This window comes from Mauremys mutica, chromosome 6 (genome assembly GCF_020497125.1).
Source record: "Mauremys mutica isolate MM-2020 ecotype Southern chromosome 6, ASM2049712v1, whole genome shotgun sequence".
Lineage (NCBI taxonomy): Eukaryota > Metazoa > Chordata > Testudines > Geoemydidae > Mauremys > Mauremys mutica.
In genome coordinates this window covers 32,550,853-32,572,510 of record NC_059077.1, presented here as the reverse complement: position 1 = coordinate 32,572,510, position 21,658 = coordinate 32,550,853, and the positions used below count along the sequence as shown (strand labels likewise).

Sequence of the window (21,658 nt, the reverse complement as noted above, 5' to 3'; positions counted from 1 at the left end):
CCAGTTGAACAATCAAAAAGAGAAACCTTGTCAGAGAACAGCTAACAGATGAGAGCTCTAATTCAGAAAAGCTCACAAATATGGCCTTAAGTTTGTCCCTATTCATGACAGCTCTTGAGTACATGGTAAACATTAGGCACCTATTTGAAACCCATTTACTTCATTGTGTCTTAAACAAAAGCCTTTAAAGTTAAGCATGTTTTAAGCAGCATTTTTTGAAAAAATCAGGGGGATTCAGGTTGAAGAAAATAAAAATCCTGACTCTGTTGGTCTCGTTTATCTATGCATTTAAGTAAGATTTAGCAGTAGTAAGGTCTGGCTGTACCTCAGTGTAGCCACAAGGTGGCTATATTTTCGTATATGTGGAATTTTTCATGAAAAAAATCTAACAGTTATTTATCCTTTTTGTTAATTAATTCTCCTTAACAGGGTATCTCTATAAGCAGAACACTGTGGATTAGGTCAACGGGGTATTTTTCATTTCTCAGCAAGAAAGGTCGTGAACCTTCCTGTGTATTGTAATAGTGGAATGTTTTAGGAAAATGCAGAATATGAATGCAAAACTGACATCTCGGAAGTTCTGCATACTTTTTTCATTCTGTTCTTAAGAAAACCTTGATCTCCACCCTATGTGATGCAAATAGATGTGGGAAACAAGTCACTTGTACTTGTAAAGTATTTGCAGTATTTCAAGTGTTTGCCTCCTTACATTCCAATTCAGCTCATGGATCTCCTTTCATTCCTCATGTATCACATTATATGGCACACAGAGAATCTTAACACATAGTGTGCACACAAAAAGGCATTGTGTGTAAGCGTGCTGGGGAGGCATGGAATAAACAATATCTTTATAGCTAAAAAGCCCTATTATTTTTCAAGGAGAATTTGTGAGTCATACAGAGGTTTAGCATTGGAGTTACACATGGGTACACATTTGCATACTCCTTTGTAAATATTCTCCCTAGTGTTTTACCATTTATATGCAATATATTATATTTTTCTATATACAGGATGATGCGATATAAAAGTATTGGCATGAGTTTGGGGTGGCTACAAATCATCAAACAAGTGGCAATAAAACCTTTACATAGTGGTCATTTTTTAGGAGAAATGAAATTACTTTTGTCAAGGATATTTCCCCCCGCATTAAACTACTAACGTAACCTTACCATCAAATAGCTATTGATAATGAATTAAAGAGCAGGAATTGGGCAGAGGCAAGAAAAGCCATTGGAATCAAATGCAATAAGATATTATTAATACACTAAAAGTCAGAGAGGTAAATTATGATATCTGTTCTGCACTTTAACTAGAACTGTTGATTATCAAAGATTTTATATTATAAATCAACTCTTCATGGAATGAGCTAGTGTGCATATGTTGAATATCTATGGACTTGATTTCAGCTTATAATAGATATGTCCTATCCTGAGCTCTAGGCACCTTAACCCATAATTAAAAATGCAAACAGATCAAAAGTAAAGCCAACAGTTGCTCTTTACTTTCAAACCAGAAAATAATCACCCAAAATTAAATGAAGCCCACAGAATGCTCCATCCTGGGATATCAGTACTTACGGCCTTATCACTGCCCTGAAGACAGAGAGACATGTGTCATGTTTGCACTAGAATTGCTAGAATTAAAGTAGTGGGTTTTATGCTGTGTTCACAAATGCTAGTTTTTTGTCTTAGTTTAGGCTTTGATTCAAAGTGCTGAGCAACTGTCAGAAATGCTGAGTACCTTCATCTCCCATGCAGTCAGTACCTCCAAGAGCTATTCAGTCCTTTACAGGATTGAGCCCTTGGTGCATATTGTGAGCAGATGGGAATTGAAAGAAAATATTTAGTTTAAAAAACTGTTGACTTTTTATTAGAAGTTGTATTGTATTTAATCTGTCGTCTTTCCTATGACCCAAATCTGTGACATCTCCAGTGCCATTTATTGCAGTGGAAGTTGAGGGCACTGAGTGTTTTGCTCACAATAAAGGACATGGCACTAACACTCCATGAAATAAACTGCTGCATTTGTCAGAGACAGAGTACAGACACTGTCAGACATTTGCATTGTCCTCTGAAATACTGATTTATGCAGGAGGTAGTTGATGGACACAGGTCTGGAGGGATCTTCCTGGTCCAGTTCCCTACTGTTGCCCTGGTCCAGTTCCCTGCTGTTGCAGGTAACCACATTATGTAATCCTGTTCATAAACAGGATTATATAATGTATCAAGCTCCATCTTAAAACTAGTTAGGTTGTTTGTTGGTGTTGCTTGATATCTTGAAGTTTTAAATAATTTCAGAATATTAAACAGTACAGTCAATGATCAGAAACCATATTGGATTACAGGGTTACCTGTTTTAGCAACATGAGATACAGTGAATCAATCCAATCCATGTAATTTTTTCTTCGTCTGTTTTTTGCTTTTGTTTTTTAAGGTTTGGGTGGGCTCAGTTACGGAAATAACAGTTGATGACCTTTGTGCAGAAGATAAAGACTCCTCAGCATCAGAGCTAGTGTACTCTATTACTCCACCTAGCAATGGCCACTTGGCTCTTAAGTCTTCTCCAAACAAAAGCATCCTTAATTTTACCCAGGCTCATATAATGGAAGGACAGCTGGTGTTTGTACACAATGGTAGGTAGTTCTAAAACTACCATGTGGGAATATTCTGTTATATAATCCTATGGGGATATTCACAAATGTAATCCCATGGAGATATTCTTGTAACATGATGTAATTTTAGAAGCACTAATTAAGTGACGTATGATCTCACAAGCAAAATAGGGAAGGGTTCAGGTCATTACCTGAGTAGGTAACTTCCAGCAAACACCTAGGTGTTGTAGGAAGTAATTCTGGTAATTCAGTGATGGTTTGATTGATTTATTTGTATTACCATAGCACCTAGCAGCCTTAATCATGGATCAGGACCTCATTGTGCTACATGATGTACAAACACAGAACAAAAACCAGTCCTGTCTCCAAAGAGCTTACAAATTTAAGTATAAGGCAACAGCTGGATACAGGCAGACTGTTGGGAATACAATGAAACAGTGACACAGTATTGGTCAGCACGATAGGCATTGGTCTCAGCACAGCAGCAGCCAAGCCACTGTCACGCTTTCTGTAGGCCTCACAGCAAGGGAGAGTTTTAAGAAGGGTTTTGAAGGTGCATAATGAGCTAGTTTTGAGGATTTTAGGAAGCTTCTTCCAGATGTGAAAGGTGGCATGGGTGAAAACATGAAGATACCTGTTTGAAAATTTAACAAGTGACCAATGCAGGCTGACATCATGGGCTGATTGGAGGTGGAAGTCGACATCTCAGTATTGAATGAGAGATGATATGTCCGGTGGAGGTAGGTTGTGAAGAGCCCTGAAAGTGAAGTCAAGTTTGATCGAGAAGAGAAGAGCCAGTGAAGGAATGCAAGGAGAGGGGTAACATGATCAAAGTGACAGGCTAGGAAAATGATCTCATGGCAGCATTCTGAATGGATATGAGTGGGACAAGATTTCATTTGTCAAGGCCACAGAAAAGGATGTTGCAGTAATTGAGATATGAGATGGAAGCCTGATGAGAGTTTTAGCTGTGTGGAGGGATAGGAAAGGCTGTATCATAGTACATGGTACTTTTCCTTCTGTGTCAGTAGTGAACTGATGCCCACGTATTGTGTTAGGGAACACTGTGATGCTGATGCCATCTTTTGAATGAGATGTAAAACTGCATTTCTGACCACTTCTTGTTAAGGATCTCAAGGGACTTTTTGTCAGGGAAGGGTTCTTAACTTTAGTGATCAGCTAGATGTCAGCTTCTGTATTTACCTACCTTAATTTCCTCTGCAGTTTCAACTGGATATAGCATTCTTTAGTATAGTATAGTGTTCCTTAATGCCTCTTCTAAACTCTTGTGTATGGATGCTGTGTGCTGTTTGTCAGTTGCTGCATTTCTGTAGTGGGTGAAATTATTTTTCTGTATTTTTCATATTTCAGTGTGTATTATAAGAAAGGATATAAAATAAAACTTTGTTAAGCAACTGATTACCTGCACCACCTGACTTAGGCTTCTTTGATTTTGACTGCTTCGCTAAAGAAAAAGGATTCAATTAGTTTTATAGAAGTTACGAAACATCCTTAACAACAGTATCTAATAGTATAGGATATAAGAAGACAAAAATGATATTGGACTGTGCTTTGGCTACATAAATTAGAAAATTTGTTGATATTTAGGTTTTCAAAATCAAATTACACAACCACAACACAAAATAATACTTACACACAGTTACTCTATTGTGAAGAAGACTGTTTAGATTTTTGACTGATTCCTTCAGGATAGGGCCTCACTTGTGCCAATTGGTTGTCAACTCCAGTGTTGCTAAGACAACAAAGGAAAAACAATCCAAAACTGAATCATAAGAACATAAGAATGGCCCTACTGGGTAAGACCAAAGGTCCATCTACCCCAGAATCCTGTATTCCAACAGTGGCCAGTTCCAGGTGCCCTAGAGGGAATAAACAGAGCATGTAATCATCAAGTGATCCATCCCCTGTTGCTCATTCCCAGCTTCTGGCAAACAGAGGCTAGAGCAGTGGTCCCCAACCTTTTCTGCTGGCAGGTGCCAGCTGAAGGACCACTGTGGCGGTGGAGCACCCGCTGAAATGCCGCCGGCGACGCCTCTCGATGATGCTGCTTGCCGTCAACAAACGACGTCATCGAGAGGCGTCCCTGCCGAAATTCGGGAGCAACGCCTCTCGATGACATCACTTGTCGGCGACAAGCGGCATCATCAAGAGGTGTCCCTGCCGAAATGCCGGCGGGTGCTCTCCCGGGGGCCAGGACGCGAGCGTATTAAGATGCCCCCGCAGGCGCCATGGCACCCGCGGGCACCGCGTTGGGGACCACTGGGCTAGAGACACCATTCCTGCCTAACCTGGCTAATAGCCACTGATGGACCTGTCCTCCATGAATTTATCTAGTTCTTTTTTGAACCCTGTTATGGTCTTGGCCTTCACAACATCCTCTGGCAAGGAGTTCACAAAACTGTTTGGTCAGTTCTCATACATGCCAATTCGCCAAGGTCTCCTTCCCAATAAATCTATAGTAGTCAACCCTTTTAACCTATTTCCCAATGAATGATATTAGCCCAAGCTAATGGGGCTGACTAACAGTCCTATCTACCTAAAATAAACTCCTGCATTTATGACAGATTGTATAGACTGAGTACAGTACAAGAAGCTCACTCACCGGGTCTCATCTTATGTCTATATACACCTAAAATTTGAAAGATGGTATGAAGCTGTTAGCTATGATAGACACATGTGCAGTTCTACAATCTTAGTTACTAATTGTAACTTGCACAGTTTTAAAGCTACTTTACAAAAATTTTGGTTGGAACCTGTTCCAAAACAAAGAGAGACAATATAACTGACAATCTTTAAAACACATACACAAGCATGTACATGTACTTATTGATTAGGTACTCAGTTTCAGGAAGTGGTCAATTGACTGATTTGAGTCATTATCCAAGAGAAATTCTATATGGTACTTATCACTGGATCTATGCTCAGTCATCAGGTTTCAGCTCAGTTAGTGTTCACAGAAGGAGTTGACATGCAAATGCTGGTGGAGCAAAGGATGCACATGACTGTAGTCTTTTCCTAATATGCTACCAGGCAACCCAACTTGCTGGAAATTAGTAAAAGACAGTTAAAGATGCCTATCTAAGATAGGTTCTTGTTGTCACCAGGAAGACTCCCAGGTGGCTGGTCTAGGACCTTAGTCTTCTCCTTTCCAGGTGTCTTTGGCTTTTGGGAAGCAATTGAAGAAGACAGGCCATTTTATTCTATATCTGCTGTGTGGTCCAACTTGATTTCTCTTCTTGGAAATGGCAGCATTGACCAATCAGATTGTGACCCATTTCCTTCCAAAGATTTGAATTGTCCAGCCAAAATGAGAATCATCCCCTCAGTCAGGGACAAGACATTAGCTTTTGAGTTCTTGTAACTGGGACTGGAATTTTGCAGTCTTTTTGTGTAACACACCTTATTGCACCAGCGTGTGTAAGAAAAGTTAGGCCATAACTGTTGCAGTCATCTTGGGCCATACCTTGAACACTGACTGGTTTGCTCCAGTCAGCAATTTACCTCTGCATGTTGCTTTCCATGGGCCCCTTTCAGTGCATCCCTTGGCCAGCATTGCAGTTATGCTTGGTCAAGTTGCAGTTTCTCCATCAACACTTGTCTAGCTGCTGAAATGTCCAGTTTAAAATTCATATAGTTTATACAAAGTCTCTCCATTTTCTTTTATGCTCTTTAAATGTAATAGTCCATTATACAATGCAAAGTCAATTCAAGAACTGTTGTTCTCCAGCCAATCAGAATAGCTTTATAAATCTTCCATTTCTGTTCTTTTAACAACAGTGGTAGTCTGTAGGGCTAATCTAAGTCTGTGCATTATTACTCAAACAGTTACATTTCTGATTATTCTACTCTGGGCCAAGTATCTTTATAAACACAGTATTTGGTTTCAGTTCCTTTTTTTTACTGCCTCTTTCAGCAGACATGTATTTCACTAACTTGACAGCATAAGCATGTTTGATTGCAAACATTAGCCTTACTTTTTCTCTTTATCACTTAAACTAAAATAAACCAACATGAATGCAACCTCTTTCTTTTCTAACAGAATTGCCCAGGAAGTGAACTCTGTCACTAAAGTTTATAATATTTTGCTCAAAGCTGTATTACTTATAGTTGGCTTCCCTTTTGTACACATTTTATTTATAATAATAGAGTCCAGGAAGTTCCCCATTTTGCTACTATATCTGGCACATCGTATCGTATCTATGTTTGTGTCAAACTGTCCTGCAAAGCTCAAGTGTGAGTAGCAACTTCAGGGAAGACTGTTAAGAACCAGGGCTCAAACCCCAAATTGGTTATGAGTTCTCACCAACAATTATCAAGTGTAAACTCCTCAAACACTGTAACAGCCTTGCCATTAAGTCATAGACAGTGCTCTTGGGTACTTGGATCTACCTTGCCACCCAGTTAAGCTTACTTTTGTGATAGATGATCTCTTAACCTGAATATTGCTGTGATTTTTAGTGTATTTCCAGTCCCAAAGGACCAGTCACTTAGCCCAGGTCAAACGCACCTTAACAAACTAAAAACAACACTTGTAGCCAATCCTGTAATAAACTATCTAAAGATTTATTAACTAGGAAAAGGAAATAAGAGGGTTATTTAGAAGGTTAAAGCAGGTAAACATATATACACAAATGAGTTCCAATCCTAAATTTCAAAAAGTAATAGAAGCTTCTATAATAACTCAGACCAAGCACTGTGGATCTTTTGCTTATGCTTAGAAATCCTTGCCCTCAGAGTCCAAGGCACATAAAAGATACAGTTCCTCTTTTTAAGGGCTTTTTATTCCTTTCCCTTCTGCTTCACATTGTCAATTCAGCTGTTGGGAAGAATTCACTTGAATGTCTCCTTTTCGTTGTGGGGGATGGTGGTGGTAGCAATCAACAAAATCTTTTGTCCCCTGATGTTCCACAATAGTTCATCTGATGTTGATGGTCCTTCTTTGTTGGGCAGGAGCAGGGCCGGCTCCAGGCACCAGCCTAGCAAGCAAGTGCTTGGGGCAGCCAACAGAGAGGGGCGGCACGTCCGGCTCTTTGGTAGCAATTTGGCAGCGGGTCCCTCACTCCCTCTCAAAGCGAAGGACCAGACGCCGAATTGCTGCCGAAGACTAAAGCAGTGGCGGTAGTGCCGCAGATTGCAATCATGGCTTTTTTTTTTTTTTTTGCTGCTTGGGGTGGCAAAAACCCTGGAGCCAGCCCTGGGCAGGAGACAACACTTCCTGTTGGAAATTAGTCCTTTTACACTCATTAATGCTTCTCTCCTGTCTGGTGATTTACAGTTACAGAGCAAACACTTAAATGTTACCTTATAACATGGGATACAGATATTATAAGAGATAAAGTCTAAGCACATTCTTATAACTCTAATACCTGTTTTAACAATACCAACATACAGGTGAGCCAGACTGGTTCCAGCTATGCATTTATTGTCCGTTGAGACCCAGGGGCCTTGGCATGAGCTGGCAACTAGTCTGCCTGCATCACAGTTTGATGTTAATGTAATATGATTTTTAATTCATTCATAGACAGGGAAAAAGGGGAAGTTTCTTTAGCTGCACCAGCAGAACACTTCTGTGAAAGGCTGCAACAGCTCTGAGTTTCCTCAAACTGTTGAAGAAATTTAGCCATTAGATCTTGGGTTTTTATTCTCTCAACACTCTGTTCTAACTTTACTAGCAGTCCTTCATGCCTGGGCAATTCTTAAATAGAAAAAACTCATAATTTTGGGGCCTTAGTTACCACAGTATGTTAAGTGTGTGGGTTCCTCTTTGATGAAAGGTGCTATGTGTAGTTCCTAATTTGTGTGCTGCTTAACCACAAACCCCATCTTAAAAGCAGATTTCCAGGAATGCAGTTTAGCGAAGAACAGATCAATGATATTCTACCCCATACTTCCCATGGGTGATGTCGGGCTTCCCATGAGTCAGTGGAGGATATCCACTTCACCACTCGGCTTGTTCCTGATCCTGGATAAAGCCAGAGATGGGGTCATTTTCTCTGCTTGCTCATTCCTGCTACTGCAAAGAGAATGCATGTGCAGTGAGAAAGGAGCAGGGGTCGGTCACAGCTCCCCAGGTGGCTGTGGTGAAAAAGCTACATGAACATATCCCATAGCTAACTTCACCCATAAAAGTAGGGTGGACTTTAATAAAGCTATTATCACCTCTCTTCTCATCCTCCTCCATTCCCATATTACCTCAGCAGAAGAAAGGAGGGGTACTAGGAAGAATACAGAGTAAAGAACTGTGTCTTAGAGATTATCCAGGATGCAGCAAAAATGAGTTCATAATTTTAACAATAGTGACACTGGGAAGATTTTGACCTTTTGTTAAATCCTTGCAATTGAGGTAGAAGGGTGATGTCCTAGGTTTGAGGCACTGAATCCTTCATCACTTGGGTCTGAGAAATGACAAATGCACATCTGCAGCCATAGGAAATTAACATAAAGACATTTGCACCCATGTAGGCTGTGAAACTCAGTCTGTAATAGTTCATCTTCCAGTGATCAGTGGTGTGGAACCTACTCTCTATCTGACCTGTAATGCTGCATAAATCTCCTCTTGAGTCTTCCTCTCAGCCCAGAATCACACCAGTTACCTCAAAGAGAAAAAGGAGCCCTATTTGGCAAATAGTTCACCTTTTCTACTTTCTCCCACTTTGGTTCCCCTTCCGCCTGCATTTTTCTCTCCTTCACCCTGGCCTATGACTTGGAGGTGTTCCTCCTATTCTCAAACTCTAACCTCGCAGTCTGACCCTGGAGCCTATCCACACTTGGCCTCCCCTCAATATCTCACTGCTTTCATCTTCCTCCCTTCCTTTTGCCTTCAGATACTCTGTTCTTGTCCCAGTCTTCAGAGCCCCTTTCTTGGCCATGCTTGGCTTTGCAGGTGTTGCTTAACTTCTTTCTGTTCCTCATTTCCAGTCATCTACCATTGCTTCTTTGACTTCCTCTCCACTAACCAGCCTCTGGAATCTGTCTTCTGCTCCCTCCATTCCCTGGAGCCTCTCTTACCAAAGGTGACCAATGACCTTTTCCTGGCCAAGGATCCCCTTCTTATTCTTTTCCATTCATTATGCCATTTTTTATACCGTTGATCATTCCATCCTCCTGAAAGTTCATGCATCCCTAGGCACCAGTGACTTTTGTTATTCTGGCTCTTGGGTAGTTTCTCTGACCACTCTTTCAGTAGCTTATCCTCCCTCTGGCTCTCTTGATGTCCTCCAGGGCTATGCCCTTGGCCCTCTATGCTTTTCCCTTTTCCCTATGGTATCACACAGCCTTGATTAATAACTCTTCAAGCACAGGAATGGATTACCCAGGAAGGTGGTGGAATCTCCTTCCTTAGAGGTTTTTAAGGTCAGGCTTGACAAAGCCGTGGCTAGGATGATTTAGTTGGGGATTAGGTCCTGCTTTGAGCAGGGGGTTGGACTATATGACTTCCTGAGGTCCCTTCCAACCCTATGATTCTATGAACTCTTACATTGTGAGTCGTAAGCTACTTCTTCATCCTCACCTTTTCCCTCTCCCTTCAATGTTGCATCATTATCTGTCTCTTCCACATCTCATCCTGGTTGTCCTGTCACCAGCTCAAATTCAGCATAGTAAAAACTGAAATTCTCCTTTCCATATCCGTCCTAGCCCTCTCTTCTCTGTCATGATCAGCATTCTACCATTTGCCCTACCCCGGCTTGCAATCTGTGTCCTTCCTTTCTTCCTTTTCCTCCACAGAATCTGCCACTAAATCCTCACATTTTTTCTCTCCAGCATCACTGAAATCAGGTTATTCCTTTCCATTCTCCCAGCCCAACCCTTTCCCAGGGCCTCATCATCTCTTACTACAACAATTACAACCTTCTTCTCTCTGGCCTCTTTTCTTTTCACTTCACCTTTTCTTCATTCTGATCAAACTATTCAGTGGCCCCTTTAAAATCAGTTATGATAGAAATAACAAAATACTATAATAATGTTAGTCAGTGAATAGGAGCTGGCTATCCAGTCAGCTCTTTATGGCCTACTTCTGCTCCCACAGTAAACTTCTGTTTACTTCTATCAGGCACTTGATCCACATTAACCAGAAAGCGAGTGAAGCTAAATAAGCCTTTTTCTCCTCACCTGAGGCACATCCTGTCAACCCTTTAAATCAGCAACCAGCTGTGCATTTTTATCAAGAGAAAACATTGGAAAAGTTAAAGCTTTAAAAATAAATATGATGCTGCTTAAGCTTCTAGAGCTTATATTCTGTTTAGCTGGTTTTGATGGTACTCCTTGGGGAAGTCATTAACTATGGTCTCAGACCAACATTAATTCTTCTGATATGTTAATTTATAACTTGTCAAAAAGTGCTGATCATTACATGAAAGTGTGTAGTGATATCTTCTGCGTACAGGATATACATTCATATAACAACATAAAGGAGTTAACAGGCAGATACTTATAAATGTTAATAGCTATTGACAGCAGTTAATATTTTTAATTTTTCATTGACCCTCTTCTTAAAAAATAATCTTAGTGTCCCCTACTCATCACTTGTTCAGCAGTTTACCGGCAGTGCTGTGAGCATCGGAATAGTAGAGTGTGGCAGTATAATTTTACAATATTCCAATCCCCATGCAGTCATTGGGACATATTTTGCTGACAGTCAAGCCAGATTAAATCCAGGCTTGGAGATTTTAAAAAAGAAATGTATTTCTTTCTAGCACACACTGGCTGTGTAATAGTTTAGTCTGAGGTTGCGGGTCCTCTTAGTGAAGCTATCTTGAAATGAAATATTTTTAATTGCTGCAGAATATTTTTAATTGCTTAAACTCAGAGCCAATTTATCTCTACAAACATATTCCAAAGTAAAGCTCTTATAGTTGTTTTGCTGCAAAAACTGCATCTGGGCCAGATTGCTACTTCAGTGATGGTGCCACTGCTAAGGTAAAAAGAAGGGAAGAATAAAGAGGTTAAGTGCCAGATATTCCTTTAGTGTAAATTGGTGTAGTTCCATTGAAGTCAAATAGACGCTGCTGATTAACCCAGTGGAGGATCTGGCCTTAAAAATGCAAACAGAACTCAATAGTTTTTATTGTTTATAATCTCTTCCACATTATGCTTTAATTTAACTCTTCAATGTTCAGGTGCAAAAGTATAAATTGGAATTGACTTCAGTGGTATTACTTTGGTTTTACTGTGGTGTAAGTGAGAACAGAATTTGTCCCAATGTGTATTCCCACCATATTCTGAATAAATAACAAGGGATTTTTAAAATAATATTTGAATTTACAAGAAAGTGATTATTTTTGTTTTCTTTAGGAGCAATGTCTGGAGGCTTCAACTTTCAGGTTACAGATGGTTTGAACTTTGCACCTCGACAAATTTTTAGTATCACAGCTCGCACTCTAGTTATCAGCCTAGAAATTAACAAAGGACTGGGAGTGTTTCCAGGTATGGCTTCGGCTATAAAATTATTTTGATTCAGTTTACTTGAAATAATTGCATAGGAAATAATGTGTACAATTATATAATAGATATCTGCCAGGCTATAAAACAGCTGTAGATGGACGCACATCTACATTTGTTGTATGCAGTGTTGTAGTCATGTTGGTCCTAGGATATTAGAAAGAAATGGTGGGTAAGGTAATATCTTTTATTGGACCAACTTCTGTTGGTGAGAGAGACAAGCTTTTGAGCTCACACTGATGGTATGTCTATACTACCCACTGGATTGGTGGGCAACGATCGATACAACGGGGGTCGATTCATGTCACGCAGCGGAAGGACCCCTCTGCCGCCAAATTGCTGCCGAAGACCCGGAGCAGAAGAAGCTCCAGGGGCCCGGGCCCCACGAGAGTTTTCCGGGGGCCCCGGAGCAAGTGAAGGATCCCACTCCTGGGGCCCCGAAAAACTCTCGTGGGGGCCTAGGGCAAATTGCCCCTCTTGTCCCCCCCCCCCTCTGGGCAGCCCTGCACTGCAGAGAAGACACCGCGGTGAGTAGATCTAAGTACATCAACTTCAGCTACGTTATTCATGTAGTTGAAGTTGCGGAACTTAGATTGACCCCCTCCCCACCAGTGTAGACCAGGTCAGAGACCCAAAAAGGAGCTCTGTGTAGAGCAAAAGCTTGTTGCTCTCACCAACAGAAGTTGGTTCAGTAAAAGATATTACCTTACTCACTTTGTTTCTCACGTATCCAAATTTGTAATTTTTAAAACCACAGTTGAATTCATTTGTCAAATGTTTAATTTATTGATATGGGTATTGATATATATGCACATTAGTATGACTTGTACTGTTCTGAACACAGGAGATTACTAAACTGAATTAATTCCAAAATTCTTCTTTAAGTTCATAGAAGGTAGAGGCATAAAGTATGTGTTAGAATATTGAGCCTGTTTCGACTGCTCATAAGTTATAGGAACAGAGTAAAGTTTAATGCCCTCAGGATTCTGAATAGCAACATTGATACTAACCAGTGGGCTGATTCACTTAGTTGCTCCTTGAGAAAGTTATGAAAAGCAGCAGAGACCTACAATTGTCTTTTTGATGACTGGGGAAGACAGAATTGCTTTGATTCACATTTGAAAGTTTATGCTTGCAACCATAAGAGCCAACATCTTAACTTTTTAAATGAAAGCCTAAGTCCAGAAGGAGTTGATGGATTAGGAGCCACACTCATCAGAGATGTTTTGTACTCATCACTGGCAAGTAGACAAGTTTCAAGCTCTGCTGTAGCACAGTTCTGCCCAGAAGTGATTCCTGGATGAGACAGTAGTATAACACCAGACACTGACTTCTGGAAAGGTCCCAGGTTTAACTCTTGTAACTGACTCGCATCTTGTTACTGGGGCCTAAGAAATAAAGATTAGTCTCTTACCAGCACTTCTGTGTGTTACACCTTTCATACAGATAGTATGTTGCCTGAACTACCTTTGTCTTTCAGAGAAGGTTGTCCATCAACACAGGGAGGGATTCAGTGTTGGGGAAGTTTGCACTGCAGCTCTTCATCTATATATTTTGTTTTAAGCTAGCATGAGAGAAATATTTGAGTTTGTTTACCATTTAAAACAGAATTCTCATAAACAAAGCCTCATAATACAATCCACTTAAAGGAAACAAAAAAAAAATAGGTTATTGCAGCATGGTCTTGTAATTCAGTCAGTATAAATGTGATTAAAATAAATCCATTTACAAGCCTTATTAATCTGTACCACGCCTGTCTGGTGTTTTTTGGTTTGTAAGGTTGCCTGAGGCACAGGGTTTACAGGAATTTCTACTGTAAGCCAAAGATAATTAAAAAAAAATATTCCTGACACATTTTTGTAGGAAGAGTCTCTAGACTTTGACAGCTTTCCAGAATGGAAAATATATTTCCTTCACCACCTGCTCAGCTTGGTCTATGGTCTTTGCTGAGCTGTTATTTTACTTTGAGTTAGTAAATATATATATATGGAAAGAGATAAATTGTGCTGAGTTTTTTCACACTTTGGGTAACCTTAACTCTTTTTTTCCCCCCTCTCTCTTTTTTGCCACTTGTTCTATAAAAATGAAAAAGCTTGCTCCTAAACATTGAGATTGCCTGTGTAGCGATGTACATTAAACTTGTTTCATTCAGCTTTTCTGAACTGTGGCATTTTGACTATCCTGAAGGGGTTGTGCCTATGGTAATGGCAGTGTTTTTTCTTCTTTTTCAGTAGCCTCCCACCCACAAATATATAATAGTCACTGTCAGGTTACATTTTATGGGATTGAAGGAAGCCTCAATGATGAAGCAAACTCAGGAATTTTGCTCTATGGGCAGGTGAAGCCTGGACACACTGTAGAGCATGTGTCTGGTCTTCGAAGTTGGGCATAAGCTACTCTACCCAGGCTTTATGACTAAGGCTCTGTTTATGTCACGGAGGTCATGGAAGTCCTGGAATCCGTGACTTCCAGAGGAGACCTCTCTGCTTCAGTCCCAGGGGCTGCAGGACTCTGGAGCTGACAGCCAGTAGGGCCGTGGCAGGGTTCCAGCGACAGGGGACAGCCTCCTGAGGGTGCCCTCCTTGGGGTTCCAGCGACAGGTGACAGCCTTGTGCGGCCGGAGGAAGATGCCTTGGGCAAGCGGCTGGGATGTCCCATTTTCTCTTTGGGAAATCCGGTCAACTTGCAGTTCCCAGCCGCCGTGGGCGGAGGGGGAACTCCCAGCCACCATGGTGGTGGGGGAAAGCATGGGAGCCGCAGCAGCAAAAGTCACAGACAGGTCATGGCTTCCGTGAATTTTTGTTTATTGCCTGTGACCTGTCCATGACTTTTACTAAAAATAACCATGACAAAATCTTATGTATGATGTATGGTACATATCTACTAGCTCTGCGAGGAGGGTTGCTGCAGAGGGAGAAATTTCAAGCCATAGAAAAGTGTCTGCACAGAAATATCTGGAATTAGGAGGGTTTCCTCTAAAAAATAAATATTTAAGAGAAGCAATGTCCTGAATAATTGAGTGAGCCTGAGTTACTCTATGAGATGAAAACAAGTTTTAATAATAGTTATACAGAGAGAGAATTACCTGAGCCAGTCAGTGGGGGGATCATCCACAACTCTATAGCTATTTTCTGGTCCGCAAATCCCTACTGTTTAAATTGGCTAGGGAGTGGGGGAATGAAGAAGGGGAGAACATTTAAAATACACATAATTTAGAACACCCTATCTTTGGGGGCCTGGCTAATGTTTCCTAAGCAGTGTGGATCTTGTGAGGCACAGAGGTGATAGGAGGGAGAAGGATGAAAGAGGACAGAACAGAAAGATCTCATTTCAGCATAACAATAACTCAGTTTCAGAGTATATACAGTTTGAGCCAAGATACAGCTATTGCCTTGTAAATAAGGAGATTGCTTAAGGTACCATCTGATTAAAACATTCCCATTCTTCATATGTTATTCTGCGTTACTCATTTGCAAAGATTATGTTTTACAGGAGACTGGTTGATGATTCAGGCTCCAAGGATATATATTACTAATGTCCAAAATGATCTATGTATACCCATAAATGCTTGTTGTTCAAGGGCAAGCTAAACCTGGAGGGGAAGGAGACGTGGGAAATTCATGAGACCATTCTTTATTGTAATTTATGGTAGACTATTGCATTGTAGGTTTTAAGAAAAAAATACATTTCCTTTCTAGCAAACTGAAGTGTTAATGTTCTTAAATTTACTGAAAATGATTTGCAAAAAGAGGTTTTGTCAAAAGGAAAACACTATAAGGAAGTTTTAATGAATAGATTAGTTGTTTCAGAAGTATTTATTCTAAACTAGAATAAAATGTCTAACATTGCATGGTAATGTTCCGTGAACAATGCTGCATGCATGGCATTTGAAGATGATGTACTTTTTAGTGTTACATTCACTCTTTTAGGAAGTCACTAGCTTGGTTCTGTTGTCACAACTATTGTATACATTGTCTTGGTTTGGCTACGTTCCAGGGTGCCTTTTGGTAGCCCCTAATCCAGTGAGCATTGGTTATTATAGTACTATGTATGCAAAGGATTTTTGGCCGCCTCTATAACTATGCATATGCTTTAATATTAGTGAAATAAATCATTATGAAGATACATTTTCCATTTCACAGCACTGCGGTGATTGTGTAGTGCTTTTTTGGGTTTTTAACTTTCCAATGTTTTATGTCTAATTGTTTTGATTTAACTTCAGTGCTCTAGTAACATTGGTATGAATGAAGTGCAGTACGGGTTACTACAAAAATACCTTCTGCCGCTTTGTTTGAGTCCTCTGGGCTGCAAAACCTCTGGCTCAGAGGGAGGCCACACCGCCTCACTGCATCACTGGGCTCAGGGCCTAGTATCAGGGGAATCAGTGATTAGTGTCCCAACCCTTTTAGCGGGCGGAACAAATAAGCAGTCTCTAAGCTGTAGTCCTTAGGCAGGGCGGAGCTGCTGAGCGGTCGATAGCTCTAACCCTTAGGCAGAGGAGCGCTGGCCAACAGTCTAGAGCGCTAGCCCTTAGGCAGGGGAGTGCTGGCCAACAGTCTAGCACCCTGTCTCTGGCAGGCGACAGACAAACACAGGCTTCGTGGCTTATGGTGGGGAGGCCTCCGCCCCAGAGGTGGGATTGCAGGGGAAGGGGGACGCAGGCCCACCCAACTCCACTGCGTCCTAGCCCAGGGCCCTAACAGTGGCAAAGTGTCCTGCCACTGGGTCAGTGGGGATCCTCCTGCAACATGATGACTGGCTGTTAAGCTGCAATACCAACAAACTAAAGTCTGGTTTCCCTGGGCTACTTCCTACCAGAGTTCCGGATCAGGCTCCGTGGTCTCAGACTCCTCTGTTTCATCAGGGTACTCAGCCGCCGGCAGTCCCACCAGCTCCTCCCCAGCCTTGGTCCTCTCCAGGTCCATGGTGCTGCCTGGCTTTGCGGATGGGTCAGCAGGCAGCAGCAAGAAGGACACGTCTGTTTCCTTCCCTGGCTCTGTTTCAACTGAGCTAGGGGCTCCATCTTTTGTACTTCTTGCCTCGCTCCTCAACTTCCAGTGGGAGGGTCAAACGCAGCCTGACTCCGCGTACTTGGGCAGAGAGAGTGGTTCCTCCCCCTCTGGCTCAGAGGGAGGCCGCACCACCTCACTACAGTATAAATAAAAGCTACTGTATGTGAACTTGTCTAATGACAAAGATCTGCATTTGTTGGGGGTCACCCTTATTCTTTAAGTATTGAGATATGAGAATTAGGGAGATAGTCAAACAACTAATTTTATAAAGTGCTATATAAATGAAAATATACTTAGATTATGGGCTGTGTGGTATGAAAGTTTGAAAGATATGAAAGTTTTCCCTGTGGTGAAATATTTACATTGTTGTAAACTTGTATTATTTTTAATTATTATTTAGGGTCTAGGAAACTTATTTCAGCTCATGATCTGAAAGCTGTAACCAACGATGTGGCCAACACAGGAAACAGAACTATCACTTTTACAATTGTCAGAGCCCCAAAACTTGGAAGACTGATCAGAATAGACACTGACAACACCACACAGGATATTTCCACTTTTACTCAAGCCATGGTAAGCGTTCACATTACAGAAGGTCCAGTGGCAGACTGTTATTGTAAAGTGAATCCTAGTTATTCATTCTTTGCCCAGGCCCTTTACACTTGTTTTAGTGCCAGCCATGTGTCCCATCACAATCATTGCCCAATTTAGCTGTGTCATTCAATATCTGGCAATTTGCAGTGACCACTAGATGAGAAGCCCCTGCACTCCCAACTGGAAATTGGTGAAGTCTGAATAATTTTCACTCTCTTGTTTTGGTTATAATGGTATTTATTTAACTAAGGTGGAGATTTCCAATGTCCAGTGCTAGTTGGCTGATCCAGTTTCCCTTCCTGATTTCTCACTCCTCACTAGTGCACAGGGTGGAAGTCATTGGTCCTGGGTTAAGAAGTCATCCAAGAAGTCCCTTGGGGTGTTTAACACCAAATGTCATGATCACTTAGGCTGGACCCAGTCCCCTTGAAGTCAGTAGGAGTCTTTCTGTTGACTTCAGTGAACATTAGATTAGGCTCCTAAAGAGCATCCCCCTGAAGGAAATGCTTGGATAGAAGAATCTTAACCATGGTGCAGGACCTTGAATTTGAAGGGTTAAAAAGAGGGAACTTCATTTACCTTCCATGAAGAACGCTATAGGGGTGGTTGCTACTAAAAGAGAATTACTGAGCCTTTGTGTAAAGCATCTGGATATAATTGTGTGTTCCACAAAACAAATTACTCTCAGAGAACATTCCTTACAGCGAGACTTAAGGAGCTCAATCTATGTAGCTTATAGAACAGAAAGTTAAGAAGTGATTTGGTCATGATCTAGAAATACTTACATAGAAAAGAGATATCTGATAGTCAGGGCCGGCTCTAGACCCCAGCACGGCAAGCGCGCGCTTGGGGCGGCATGCCGCCAGGAGGGCAGCAGGCGGCTCCGGTGGACCTCCCGCAGGCGTGCCTGCGGAGGGTCCGGTCGTCCGGCGGCTCCGGTGGACCTGCCGTAGGCATGCCTGCGGATGTTCCACCGGAGCCGCGGGACCAGCGGACCCTCCGCAGGCACGTCTGCAGGAGGTCCACTGGAGCCGCGGGACTGGCGACCGCCAGAGCCCCCCCCCACGGCGTGCCGCCCTGCTTGGGGCGGCGCAATTGCTAGAGCCGCCCCTGCTGATGATAGACAGCTACTTAATCTGCAAACAAGGTCCTGTGGCTGGAAGTTGAAGGTTGACCAATATAAAACTGGAAATAAGGGGAAAATTTTTAACAGCAGTTACCAACAACTTACCAAGGAATGTGGTGGATTCTCCATCATTTGAAATCTTCAGATCAAGACTAGATGTTTCTCTAAAACATGCGCTGTAGTTCAACCACAGTTATTGGGCTTGATGCAGGAAATACTGGGTGAAATTCTGTGGTTTGTGTTATGCAGGAAGTCAGCTCAGATGGCCATAATGGTCCCTTCTGGTCTTAAAATCTATTAATTTATGAACATGAGGTTTACACAGTTATGTACTCACATCAGGAAATGCCATAGCTTAGGTTGTACATGTAACTTTTATTCTGTTCTCTTGTGGATATGATACCGTCTCTAAATGTTATTTATCAAATAATACTTTGAAATGCCATGCAGCCTCTTCCTATAACCTTAGATCTTACAAACTCTGATGTCTTTGTACAAAAGTACTCGGCCAAATTTTGTGTGTCTGTCTCCATTTTAGGTCTTGTCTGTCCTTGGGAGTTTTTGGACCCATAGTCTCCATTAGTGGTAGCTGTATTGTAGATAAGGCTCAGGTATTTTAACCATTGTCCTCTAATCTTATGAGGGAAATGGGAAAAGAGAAGGAAAATTTTATGTTGGGAAAAATTCTCACCTGGCTTAGCTCAGTGTGTTTTAGCCATATAGGAGCAAGCTAAACAGCAATGAAAAAGGTAGCAAATATGATTGATAATGTATATTTGGAGCTTAGAATTGTGTAAATATTCAGTAGGAATTTGAGATAAAAAATAGTAAAGTCCATGAAGAATAAGAAATTCAGGTTCTGTTTGTTAATAATATTCTTGTGAATCAAGTTTGAACTGGAAAGCATTTTGGTTCAATTTAGTTTTTTCAGTTTCTTTGGTCTTATAGTCAGTGTTCAGAAATATATACTTCTCACTGCAAGTGAAACTCATTTATCTTGACTAAAGAAGAAGTTAGCTAATCTCCTTCCTTATGTCTGTGTTTCACTGCCTCAGTAAAGTCATAATTATCACCCGCTTTCCACTGAACTTGTCCAAGGCCAGCTGTTTTGCAGCCAGCATAAAAAACTAATTTGTGCGTTTTATTTTCCAAGCCTGTTAGATTAATTTTGAATACAGTGGATTGTTTTCTTGGCAATCTTTTCATGATATCTCAACAATCTTTTTTCTCATTCAACTAGCCACTTGCTTCCTCCCCAGACTAAATCCAAATGTGTTTATTTAATTAAACTGAATACAACTCATTCAATTATCTTCTAATTTTTAATCCTATTTGAAACAGTTGCATAAATGGACCAAAAAAATCCATGCCAGTGGCATCCTCTCCTTAGCCCAGAGACTCTTATGTGCGTGCAGTAAAAATACCCTAGATAGATTTTAAAGAAATAGTAAAAATCATAAATTTACTTTGTCCCGCTTTGTCCAGCTTGGAGCTATGCTTACGAGAGTGATCCTGCCCCTGTATCTACATGGACATATGACCTTTTTGCATCATTTTTGGGGATTCTGGCAAACACCAGTCACAAAGAGCAGAGTTTAGCAATAACTATATTTTGGGGGCAACACACATTGTTATTTTGGACGTTGTTTTGGAAGTTTGGCCCCCAGGGCTCAGTTCTCCCATTAATGTCAGTGGAAACTTTTCCATTGATTTCAGCGGGAGCAGGGTTGGTCCCATTCATAGTTGGAACTTAGATTCCATAGTGCTAAGTGCTTTAGAAACACTAGAAAAATGCTTTAGATAGATAGAATTAGTCAATCCATTCAAAAATATGTCATGGAAACCTGTGCTAGGTCCATGAGATGACCTCAAGCTGTGTAAAGAAGTATTTATGGGTTATAAATTTAGAAAAAATACCATCTCAGCAGCGATCTCATTGGCAATCACAAACTAACACAGGTTAAGCCAAGTCAGTTAGTTGAATGAGAGTTCTCGAAGGATTCGGTATGTAACACTCTTCTCTCTAGTCAGTGAACCAGTGCTTCAGCATGAGGATAAATCTGTTGGATGAGACTTGAAAACAATGTCTTGACCTCTTGTGCTTACTAGAGATACCACAAAAGCAGCAAAGAGTCCTGTGGCACCTTATAGACTAACAGACGTATTGGAGCATGAGCTTTCATGGGTGAATACACGAAAGCTCATGCTCCAATACGTCTGTTACTCTTCAGGTGCCATAGGACTCTTTGCTGCTTTTACAGATTCAGACTAACATGGCTACCCCTCTGATACTAGAGATACCACGTCACTTTCACAAGATTATGGGTATTAACCCTGAGATTCTGACCAAATTCCAGTGCAGGTAATTGCTTTTTGTAGACCAGAAATTCAGTTGAAAATGTATTCTTCATTTCTTGCCCTGACTGATGCTTAGTGGTCTTCCTGTGTGCTATTGAATAGATATGCATTCCCAGGGACAGATACACTTCAGTGGTAGGAGAAGTGGTGTGTGTGTGTTTATGTATATATGTATACTTTGTATCATTTGTACAAAAAAAGTGTTGTATGTAGATATGTTTATTTCTCTGAAGATATCTTACTGGACTCTCACTCCTGAGTCTTAACTCCTTATCATGAGACTGGCAGAACTCTATTAACTCTTAAGTTTGTTGATCCTCAAAGGTAGCAATAGCAGGATAGAGTGTGAGGTAGATTCCTTACTGGCTGTTGTGTGCCATTCCCTGCTGAGTATACAAGCTGCCCGCCATGGACTCCAGTCAGCTCCTTATGGACCAGAGTTGGTGAAGGAGCTGCCCTAGAGAGAGCAGGACTTAACAGTCATTGAACCAGCTCCTT

General features: G+C 41.2%; 1 protein-coding gene across 1 annotated transcript in view; it reads left to right on the top strand.

Annotated features, from left to right (window-relative positions):
* LOC123372862 (chondroitin sulfate proteoglycan 4-like) overlaps positions 1-21,658 on the top strand; it is a 42,140-nt gene that overhangs the window by 16,044 nt on the left and 4,438 nt on the right. Inside the window, exons 5-7 of the mRNA XM_045021416.1 lie at positions 2,434-2,632; positions 11,924-12,055; positions 17,483-17,655. Of these exons, the coding sequence (XP_044877351.1) occupies positions 2,434-2,632; positions 11,924-12,055; positions 17,483-17,655 (504 nt within the window). The remainder of the gene's footprint in view (positions 1-2,433; positions 2,633-11,923; positions 12,056-17,482; positions 17,656-21,658) is intronic.